Source organism: Erpetoichthys calabaricus, chromosome 12 (genome assembly GCF_900747795.2).
Source record: "Erpetoichthys calabaricus chromosome 12, fErpCal1.3, whole genome shotgun sequence".
Classification (NCBI taxonomy): Eukaryota; Metazoa; Chordata; class Cladistia; order Polypteriformes; family Polypteridae; genus Erpetoichthys; species Erpetoichthys calabaricus.
The window spans coordinates 21,682,262-21,693,802 of record NC_041405.2 but is presented as its reverse complement, the minus strand read 5'-3'; the positions used below and the strand labels follow the sequence as shown (position 1 = coordinate 21,693,802).

The following is an 11,541-nucleotide window of genomic DNA, read 5'->3' as shown; positions in this document are numbered from 1 at the left end:
CAATAGAGCCTGCCTTCCTCACCAGTTTGTCCAGGCGTGAGGCGTCCCTCTTCTTTATGCTGCCTCCCCAGCACACCACCGCATAGAAGAGGGCGCTCGCCACAACCGTCTGATAGAACATCTGCAGCATCTTATTGCAGATGTTGAAGGTCGCCAGCCTTCTAAGGAAGTCTAGTCGGCTCTGTCCTTTCTTGCACAGAGCATCAGTATTGGCAGTCCAGTCTAATTTATCATCCAGCTGCACTCCCAGATATTTATAGGTCTGCACCATCTGCACACAGTCACCTTTGATGATCACGGGGTCCATGAGGGGTCTGGGTCTCCTAAAATCCACCACCAGCTCCTTGGTTTTGCTGGTGTTCAGTTGTAGGTGGTTTGAGTCGCAACATTTAACAAAGTCCTTGATTAGGTTCCTATACTCCTCCTCCTGCCCACTCCTGATGCAGCCCACGATAGCAGTGTCATCAGCGAACTTTTGCACATGGTAGGACTCCGAGTTGTGTTGGAAGTCCAATGTATATAGGCTGAACAGGACCAGAGAAAGTACAGTCCCCTGTGGCACTCCTGTGTTACTGACCACAATGTCAGACGTGCAGTTCCCAAGACGCACATACTGAGGTCTGTCTTTAAGATAGTCCACGATCCATGCCACTATGTATGAATCAACTCCCATCTCTGTCAGCTTGTCCCTAAGGAGCAGAGGTTGGATTGTGTTGTGTTGTGTGTTACCAGTACATAAGGCAGTAAGGATGCATGCTATTACACCTTATTTTGTGACCTTATCATGAACCTTTAAAGCATTCAATTGGCTTCATGAAGTGGAAATGGACAATGAATGATGGTCACTGTCCCTTGAGTCGCCTTCATAAATACAAGGCACCTGTATTATGGAATTAATAGTGTCTATTATGTGACAGCACTTGGTGTAGGAGCCTATGGGTTGAAAATAAATAGGAAGAAGACAAAATCTATGAGGTTTAATGATGATCAGGATTCAGATGTTAGCCTGCAGGGAGAGCTACTGAAAAGAGTGGATAATTTTAAATATCTAAGTATCAATAGCCCAAGATAGAGAATTAGAAGCAGTGATTACCCATAAAGTGCAATGTACATGGAACAATTTGAAGAAGGTAGGAGTATTGTACTATCAATGAATTAAGGTGAAGGGTAAAGGTAAGGTTTTTAAGAAAGTGGCAAGACCAGCAATGATGTATGTAGCTAAAATATGGCCAGTAAAGGGAGCACAGGAGAAGAAGTTGGCCGTGGCAGAAATGAGAATGTTGAGATGGATGTGCGGAGTTACAAAAAAGGACAGAACAAGAAATGAGACCATCTGAGGTACAGCAAAAGTGGGAGAGATATCTAAGAAAGTACAGGAAAGTAGATTGAAGTGGTATGGACATGTGATGGAAGTACAGCAGAAGAGAAAGCGAAGGAGACCAAAGTGGAGGTGGATGGATAAAGTAAAAGAAGATCTGAAGGAAAGGGGCTTGATTGGGGACTGCGGGACCAAGCTGTATGGACACGGTTGATCGAGCACATCGACCCCACATAGAAGTGTGTGGAAGAAATTAAATTATAAATACATTAAAGAATGAAAATTTTGTCCTCAACTTGGACCTCTTTGAATATAAAATAATCAACCTGAAGAACCAGGCAGGAGGAAGCTTGTTTATGCATCTTTAATTTCTCTTCATGAAGAGTGAGCACCCCATCCCAGGTGTGTCTGCTAAAGGATGGACCCTGAACAGAGAGTGGTCACAGAACAGTGACAGAGTCATTCTTATAGATAACTGTGTTTGCATAGCAGTGCTTAGTTAATGCTTACTCTGATTGGTTTACTAGCTTGCATACACTCTTGATTGGTTCAATGGCTTACATACCCAAATAAAAGTCTCAACTTGTCCTTCAAGATCTCTTCAGTTCAGCTCTTACTCTTTGATGAAAAATTGTGTACGTGGCAACTGGTACATGAAAGAACAAGACATCAGCCAGTTTCTTGTACTGTATCTCCTGGAACATTCTGCTTGTTCACTTGAACATTTCAGCAGTCTCTTCATGTTATGCATAAGACAAAATGCTATATAATTCTTTTTAATGTGCACTGCACTCAAAGCACTCCATTTACAAAAAGCTATGTTACCCTTTGATTGTTCCCTTTATTCTCTCCCAAGTGGGAAACTATGTAGAGTAGGAAGAAGAAGAACTTCATATAGGATCCTATGACTAACAATGCACCAGATTTTCATATTTCTCTAGGATGCCCTCCACACTAGTGTTGGCTGGACTAGTTGAAGCCTTGGCCAGGAGAAGAGGTCATCAGGTGGTGTCCTAGTAACATTGAGTGACAATCTCCAGTTGATGGATCACCATTGGTGACCAGCTCACTGCTCCTCTCCCCCTGACTTCCAGCTCATCTCCTCTCTCTTATACCAGAGCCAACAAGAGGCTGTCTCTGCTGCCTCTCCCAAACTCTGACCTACTGTTCTTCTGTCCTGGCCATCAAGGTCAACAGATTTCACACTGGCTGTGCAGGAAATCTCTGATAGCTCACCTGCACTGGAAACAGTCAGGTTTGCCACCATTTGCCCTTGCGTTGTATTTGCTGGTCTTCCGTTATGCTGCCTCCTCATAGTCCTCTTCCCATGGTATACTCAGTTCTACTAAAAAGTAATGGCTGGTAATCCACTATCTTGTGCTTTAATATTATTAGAAAGACTACACAGGCATTACCAGAAGATTTACACTTAATATTTATAACTTTGGCCTCAAAGTGATCAAGATTTTGTTTGGTTTATATCCTCCTGCTCTTCCATTCATACATATTCTAATCTTGAGCCATATAGACTTATTTTGTTTCAGAGACGTTGGGCGCCACTTGCTTCTGGAACTGACCAGTGTTTGGTCATGGCTCACTGTGCTTGTTGCTTCCTCAGTTTCTGTTTCTTGTCAAAAATGTCACTGACCCAAAGATCTGAAAGCAGCCTGCAAGAAAGAACAGCCGCAGTCACTGGGCAGACTGGTGTAGTCGGCAGATTGTTAAGCTGGAGTCAGTTTCAACCAGAAAGCCAGGATAGAGGGGCTCAACAAAGGAAGCCGTAAACCGGTGCAGGAGTGTCATTGTGTCTGAGACGCTATAAAATGACAGAGAGCCAGCGGGATAGTCCAGGTACACACCAATTCTGGAGCAGTAGGGCGCAATGATTTCAGTCTCCTCGTTATTGTGTAAAACTGAATAAGAGGAGTCATTGCAGCACAAACTCCAGGACTTGTCATTAGCTCCCAACACACACTCCAGGCTGAGTCCCTTCCTACTGATCGCTTTATACGAAACTCCAATGACAACCGAGTAGCCACTCCACTCCACCTCCAAGTACCAGCGCCTTCCAGTTAGGCTCTCCTTGCACAGAACTTGCTTCCAACAGTCAAATCTGTCAGCATGATCGGGGTATTGGGTCTCGGACCCCCATGTCACCTTCCTCTTTTCTTCAGATAGATAGAGATCTCTGTGTGCAGTGCTGGGGTCTAATGTAACCTCACAAGAGTCTGAAGGAATTAAAGAAGACGGTAAAGTGAATTAGGCAAATGGGTTGTCACACGTGAAAATGGTCATACAGTAGATAGCATTGCTGTCCCGGAGCTTTTAAATTATTTTTGACCAATCAGAACCCATGTAGAGTTTGATTGTACATACTGGGTTTTACGAGATTGCTTTGCCCCCAACAACACAAAGACATGCTGGTTGTATGATTTGATGAGTCGTGCCTTTGCCTGCATTAGTGAGTGTAGATGTTTGAGCGAATGTGCCCTGCTGGGGCAGTGTCAGTTCCTGGCTTGCACCCAGTGTTGTTGGCGTAGATTTTAGTTAACATTGAAATTAATTTTGTGTAAAGGACGGATTGATGCCTTATCATAGCTTTAAAAGCAAAGCACAGCTGGGGTCTCACTAATGTGCAATGGACTCAGAAAGTGTTCAGACCCCTTCACTTATTGCACACCTTATTGTCTTATAGATTTAACTTTAAATGGATACATTTGTCATTTAACACTCAAATAACCCATAATAACCAAATGAAAACATGTTTTCAGAAAGGTTTACAAATGTTTAAAAAATTAAAAACTGTAATCTCTCATTCAGATAACTGTTCAGACCCTTAATTCAGTACTTTGTTGAAGCCCCTCTGGCCTTTAATTCCAGGTTTGAGTCTTCTTGGTAAATCTCCACAAGCTTAGTACGCCCAGAATTTGGACATTTTACTCCATTCTTCCTGGCAGATCCTGTCAAGCTCCATTAGATTGGATTTCAAGCATCTGTAAGCTGCCATTTTCAGGTCTCTCCACACAAGGTCTTTGGGATTTATGTCTGGGCTTTTGTTAAGCCACTCAACGACAATCAGAAACTTGTTGGCTTGTCTTCATGCTTCATGTTATTGTCGCGCTGAAAGGTGAACTGTTCCATTCTGGAGAAGGTTCTCTTCAAGGACCTCTCTCTGTATTTGGCTGCATTCATCCTTCCCTCAATTCTGACCAGTCTCCCTGTCCCAGCCTCTACGAAGCACCCCATAGCATGATGCTGCTACCACCATGCTTCACCAGTTGGCAGAGGTGATGAGCAGGTCCCAAAGAGTTAAATTTTTGTCTCATTAGAACAGAGAATGTTTTTCCTCATGCTGTCAAAGCCCTATAAATGCTTTTTGGCAAAGTCCAACTTTAATTAAGAGTTGCGTCCATATAGCCAATCTGCCATACTATAAATGCCTGATTGATGGAGCGCTGTGGAAATGGTTGTTCTTCTGACAGGTTCCTCCATCTTAACAGACAATTTCTGAAGCTTTGTTAGAGTGACCATTAGGTTCACCTCCTTGACCAAGGCCACTCTTGTCCATTTACTCCATTTGGGTGGACTACCAACTCTAGAAAGAGACATGGTGGTTCCAAAGGCCTACCATTTCACAATTTTTGAGGTCACAGTGCTCCTGGGAAAACTCCAAGCTTTATAAATGCTTTTGTCCCCTTGCTGTAATCTTTGCCTCAACACAATCTGATTGTGGAGGTCCATAGAGAGTTCCTTGGACTTCATGGCTTGGTTTTTGTCCTGACAGGCAGCGTGAATAGGTTTGTGCTTTTGTAAATGATGTCCAATCAGTTCAATTTGCCACAGGTGGACTATAATCAAGTTCTAGAAACATCTCAAGGAGAATCAAAGCACACAGAAGGCACCAGACCACAGCTTGGTGGCCACAACAAATGGTTTGGAGACTGATATGAAAGAGAGATTTCAGTTGTTGATTTTTAATAAATGTGCACGCCTTTCTGGAAGCTTGTTCTCACTTTGTTCTTATGGGTTATTGAGTGTAGATTGATGGGCAAAAATGGCAAATGTATCTAAGTTAACTTTAAATCTATAGCACAATAATGTGTAGAGAACATGAATTACTTTGTGAATCCAATATAACTGCTCTCTTTTAATGGAAAATGAGTTTTGGAAAACAACGGATCACTAAATGTATCAGATCATGTAACTATGAGATTGTAAACCTGCTTTCTGCCCACCATCAAATGTATAGATGACTCTTTACTGAATGTCTTTTCTCACTTGTTAACCCCTTCTCCTTTTCCTGAAACTCCAGTCTTCTTTCCACCACAGGCGTCACCTAAGGTGACCTTTCCAATGCACCACTATGTCACCCCAGGTTGAAGTCTCACCATTTGTAAGATTTTTTACATCCGTCTCCTTCTTTCACTTAGCACTAAATGATCAGTTATGGGGGACAATTCACGGTTAGCATTTTAACACCCAAAAGAGTATGGCTTGCTATTTTACAACACAGCAGGACATCTAATACTGTGCTCCAGACAGCCATATAAATCTCTTTATTTCCTCGTCTTTGTTTCTGTGTCACAACATGCACGAGTTTGGGGTGTGATGATGATGAAGACCCTGGGAAACATACCACTCAGACTAGTGAGGGTTTCAAAAAGTAGATAGAGACCCTTCTACAAGAAAATGACTCATTCCTCCTAACTCTTGTGCTTTTCAGTGAGATGATATTCAACCTTTTATCACAATTTTTATATGATTGACAGGTTCTCAGCAGAGGGTCTTCTGAAGCTCTATTAGAGTGATCATTGGGTTCTTGATCACCTTCCTGACCAAAGTCATTCTTGCCCAGTTATTCATTTCAGGTGCACGTCCAACTCTAGGAAGTGTCCTAGTGGTTCCAAACTCATTCAGTTCATTCAGTATAACCCTGAGATAACATTCTACCCAACAGTGTCATCCACCATCACACCTTCACATTAGATTCTGAACTTTTGAAGGTATAGAAAAATAGACAGACTGCTTTTAGGATATTAAAATTCAATAGAGCAAATTAAAAAAAAAATTGGCACAAGTTAATGCTGCTGGCTCACAGCCCCAGGAGATGGAGGTGGCATCATCCCATTCTCCTAATATCTGTGTCCATTTTGATGTTCTTCAGACATTCTAAAGACTTGTGTGTTTAATGAAGCCTTTAAAATTAGCACAAGCGAGCACAGTATGTGCCAATTCATGTTTAATGGAGTATAATGAAATTCCTACTTGTGTGTGTGTGTGACAGACTGTGTTCTGCAATGGACTAGTGCCCTGTCAAGGACTGGGATCTGTCCTACATCTGGTGAGGTCATGTCCACAATGTCCCTGCGCTGGGTAATCAGGCTCTGGCAACAGATTTAAAGATAAAGAATGGACTTACATTGTAAGAAGTGACTTCGACTCATCAGTTGTTCATCTTGCAAGATGCTGCTTGGAGTTGTCACCTCTGAATACAAATAAAGAAAAACAGAATATAAGTATTGTGATGTGATTTATGCTCAAGCTTTATAACACACTGGTGAGTATAACATACTGTGTGCAGTATTGGTCTCCATGCTATAAAAAGGACATAGCAGTACTGGAAAAAGTCCAGAGAAGAGCAACTAGGCTGATTCCAGGGCTACAGATGATGGATATTGAGGAAAGATTCAAAGAGTGGAACCTTTCAGTTCAAGTAAAAGGAGAGACATAATTAGAGTTTTTAAAATTATGAAGGGAATTAGTACAGTGGCTCGAGACTGTTATTTAAAACTAGGGGGCTCCGCCCTCTGCTCGCTTCGCTCGCCAACCCCTGGCGTTGGGACATGAGAAAGAGTCAGATGTATGAATTAGATATAGAATAGTGTGCAGCTTTGGATGATGCCCATAGAAATAACAAATAGAGTGTTTGTCATATATTAATGTTTTATTGGAATATTTCTTTGTATACAACATTAGTAGTAAAGATGGTGTCTTGTCCTTGAATGAGTCTTCCTTGGCATGGATTATTTATAATTTTAACTTTAACGTCAGATGAACGGCGAACACGTGAGAAGGCAACATAAAGTTGTCCATGTCCAAAAACGGGTTCAGAGAGGTAGATGCCAACCTTGTCCATGGTTTGTCCTTGTGATTTGTTGATGGTCATGGCAAATGCAGGTTTAATGGGGAACTGTCGGCGTTTCAATGTAAAAGGTAATTCTAGCTCAGAACTTGTAAGGTCAATTCTAGGAATGAGAACAGTATTGTTAGCATGTGATCCTGTAAGAACTGTCGCTTGAATAACATTGCGTGTCATGGTGTTGACGACTAACCGTGTGCCATTGCATAAACCCTGTTTTGTGTTAAGGTTTCTTAATAGCATGATTATTGTTCCGTTTTTAAGGGCAAGGTCGTGTTGTGGTAATCCGGCAGGGTTAATAGTGTTCAAATATTCTAAGGGGAAATTTATATGTTCATTGTCGTCATCAGAGTCAACTTTGTCTGAGCTTAGAAAGATCTGTGTCTCTCCAGGAAGTAATGAAATGACTTGGTTATTAATGTGATTAACATTAATATTTTTTGGACATAATATAGTGCGTTGTGTTAACAGGGGTATTTGGTCTAATGTGATTGCTGTTCCAAATATCTCTTTTACTAAGTCGTCTGAGATAAAGGATTGTGGAATGGAAATAATATCTGGGTGAAGTCCATCTGTATTTGTGAGTGTACCATTTCCCAGTTGTATTAGCCAACTGTTATATTCTGGATCTGGACATCGCATGTTTTGTACCAACTGTATTGTTTTAAAGCAATGCCAATTGTCTGCGTATTTTAAGGTGGACTGAACAATAGCTGAGCGCATGGCATGTGGAACAATAGCTAAGCATTGTCTAAAATCTCCTCCTAATAAAAGAACTTTTCCTCCAAAGGGAATATTATTATTCATCAACGTTTGTAGAAGTTTATCAATGGTGTTGAGTAAGTGACTGGATGCCATTGTACATTCATCAATAATTATCAGTTTTGCAAGACGGATGTCTCGGGCATTGCTACTGTGAATGTTCATAGTGGATACTGATGTCTCTGTGATTGGGACCAGTATTTTGAATATTGAGTGACATGTACGACCATTTATTAACAGATTTGCTGCCACTCCGGAGGATCGCAGTCACTGTTAATATGTTTCCTTTTCTGCAGTTGAACGGTTAATAGTGCTTTATTGTAAGGAGATCCACCTATGCTGTCTAGTGTGAAGGTGTTGACGTTCACTTTAGAATATGTGGCTTTGGGTGTCACTTCTTATGGATGTGTGTGTGTGTGGGGGGGGGGGGGGGGGGTGAGGATTGTTGTTGCGCGAGCGTCTTCTTTCTTTTTGTGTTCCTGTGTCTTGTTTGAATCCCCCTCTTTGTGTGTGTCCCGTCCGTTGCTTGTAGGGTCTGTGGGGTGGGCTTCGCTCGCCAACCCCTGGTGTTGGGAATGACAAAGAGCGTGATGTATGAATGAGATATAGAATAGTGTGACGGTGTAGATGATGCAAATAGAAATCAAACAATAAAGTGTGTGGCACAGTGTAAAGGTTTATTTGAAAATTTCTTTGTACACGCCGTTTAAGTGTAAAAGGTAATTCCAGCTCAGAACTTGTAAGGTCATTTAAGATGGTTATTGTTGTGATCAGAGTCAAGTTTGTCAGAGCTTAGAAAGAGTTGTGTCTCTCCAGGAAGTAATGGAATGACTTGAGTATTAATGTTTTCCACATTAATATTTTTTGGACATAATATAGTGCGTTGTGTTAAAAGGGGCATTTGGTCTAATGAGATTGCTGTTCCAAATGTCTCTGTAACTAAGTCGTCGTAGATAAAGGCTTGAGGAATTGTAATAATATGTGGCTGAAGTCCATCTGTATTGGTGAGTGTACCATCTCTCAGTTGTAATAAGCAATTGTTATGATCTGGTTCTGGACATCGTATCTTTTTTACTAACTGTATCTTTTGAAAGTAATGCCAATTGTCTGCGTATTTTAAGGTGCACTGAACAATAGCTGAGTGCATGGCATCTGGAAGAATAGCTAATCACTGTCTAAAATCTCCTCCTCATAAAAGTACCTTTCCTCCAAATCGAATATTATTATTCATAAACGTTTGTAGAAGTTTATGAATGGTGTTGAGTAAGTGACCTCATGTCATTGAACATTCATCAATAAACAACATTTTTTCAAGACGGATGTCACGTGCAGTGCCACCGTTAATGTTCATAGTGGATACCGATTTGTAGGATCTAATGTAGTTGATAAAGATTTCACTTTCAGGTACATCGTCAGTTAGAATCTTCTGTAGATATTCAGTATATGAATGTAAAGAAGGCAGTCTAATTTGACCCTTTTGACAACAACGTGTAAATGTATAACTTGTATTGCCAGTTGTTTCTTCAGGGAAGTGAAGTGAATGCCAATGATTGCAAATGACATTCATTAATCCGAATGAATTTTCCTGGTGTATGTTTTCCTTGTGCCGTTTGAGAGGCGCGTTGTTGCATGTGTAGTATTTGGGACGTGTTGTTTTGGAGCTGTAATCGATTTGCCTGTGCTGTGTGAGAAGCCCGTTGTAGCCTTCGCTGCCATTAACGTATGTCTGAGACGGGAGGTGTTTCGTTTTGAATCCGTGCCTGTTGCGATGCAGCACTTTGATTGATAGTTTGCGTCATGTGGATCTAGGATGTAGATTTGTGCATATTTGCGTTGTTGATTTGTTTCAGGGTGCACTGTTCCAATGCGATGCAGTATTTGTGCACATATGCGAAAGCAGTATGGGCCATTGCCTTTTGGTGGCCTGATATTTACTAAAAGCAAATGAACTATTGTAGGATCTAATGCAGTTCATAAAGTTTTTACTTTTAGGTACATCGTTAGTTAGAAGCTTTAGTTGAGCTTTGCGTTTTTGGAGTCGAGACATTTTTTCTTATGGATGTGTGGGGGGGATCGTTGTTGCGCGAGCGTTTTGTTTCCTTTTGTGTTCCTGTGTCTTGTTTGAATCCCCCTCTTTGTGTGTGTTCCGTCCCTTGCTTGTAGGGTCTGTGGGGTGGTTTTGTGTTCTTTTTTTTGGTCTTCCATGGGCTTGTTGAATCCCCCTCTTGGTGTGTGTCCCGTCCCGTCCCGTGCCTGTAGGGTGGGGGGGTATGGTCGTGCCTTGCTATTGTGCGCTCGTCTGTTCTTTTTTTTTTTGGTGTGTTTAGTTTCGTGTGCAATGTGTTTCGTGCTTTCCCCTCGTTTGAGTACTCTGTAATGTTTTTATTCCTTATTTTGGTGCTTGTTGAGCCTCATTTTTGTGACTCCTTTCTGTATGTGCTCACTCCTGTTTTCTGTGCTCTTGTCGGACTCTTTTTGCGCCTGCGTCTCTCGCGGACCCTCATCCGCCTCTCTCGCCCTCTTTTGTCCGCCTTTCTCGGGTCCTCAGCCGACTCTCGCGGACTGTTTGTTGCGCCGGCGCAGTACGTCTTTTTGCAGCTACGGCCCATGGCCGGATGTGCCTGCGTCCATCATCCGGTTTAGCATTCTGAACTATTGTAGGATCTAATGCAGTTCATAAAGTTTTTACTTTTAGGTACATCGTTAGTTAGAAGCTTTAGTTGAGCTTTGCGTTTTTGGAGTCGAGACATTTTTTCTTATGGATGTGTGGGGGGGGATCGTTGTTGCGCGAGCGTTTTGTTTCTTTTTGTGTTCCTGTGTCTTGTTTGAATCCCCCTCTTTGTGTGTGTCCCGTCCATTGCTTGTAGGGTCTGTGGGGTGTTTTTGTGTTCTTTTTTTTGGTCTTCCATGGGCTTGTTGAATCCCCCTCTTGGTGTGTGTCCCGTCCCGTCCCGTGCCTGTAGGGGGGGGGGGGGGGGGGGGGGGGTATGGTCGTGCCTTGCTATTGTGCGCTCGTCTGTTCTTTTTTTTTGGTGTGTTTAGTTTCGTGTGCAATGTGTTTCGTGTTTTCCCCTCGTTTGAGTACTCTTTTATGTGCCTTTTCCTTATTTTGGTGCTTGTTGAGCCTCATTTTTGTGACTCCTTTCTGTATGTGCTCACTCCTGTTTTCTGTGCTCTTGTCGGACTCTCGGACTCTTTTTGCGCCTGCGTCTCTTGCGGACCCTCATCCGCCTCTCTCGCCCTCTTTTGTCCGCCTTTCTCGGGTCCTCAGCCGACTCTCGCGGACTGTTTGTTGCGCCGGCGCAGTACGTCTTTTTGCAGC

At 42.3% G+C, this 11,541-nt stretch overlaps 1 protein-coding gene across 1 annotated transcript in view; it reads right to left on the bottom strand.

Annotated features, from left to right (window-relative positions):
• Positions 1–2,947: 2,947 nt before the first annotated feature.
• The window catches only part of LOC114662329 (uncharacterized), a 59,654-nt gene continuing 51,060 nt past the window's right edge, over positions 2,948–11,541 (bottom strand). The window contains exons 14-15 of the mRNA XM_051934916.1: positions 6,738–6,803; positions 2,948–3,546 (exon numbers count right to left, since the gene is read on the bottom strand). Of these exons, the coding sequence (XP_051790876.1) occupies positions 3,008–3,546; positions 6,738–6,803 (605 nt within the window). The 3' untranslated portion in view covers positions 2,948–3,007. The remainder of the gene's footprint in view (positions 3,547–6,737; positions 6,804–11,541) is intronic.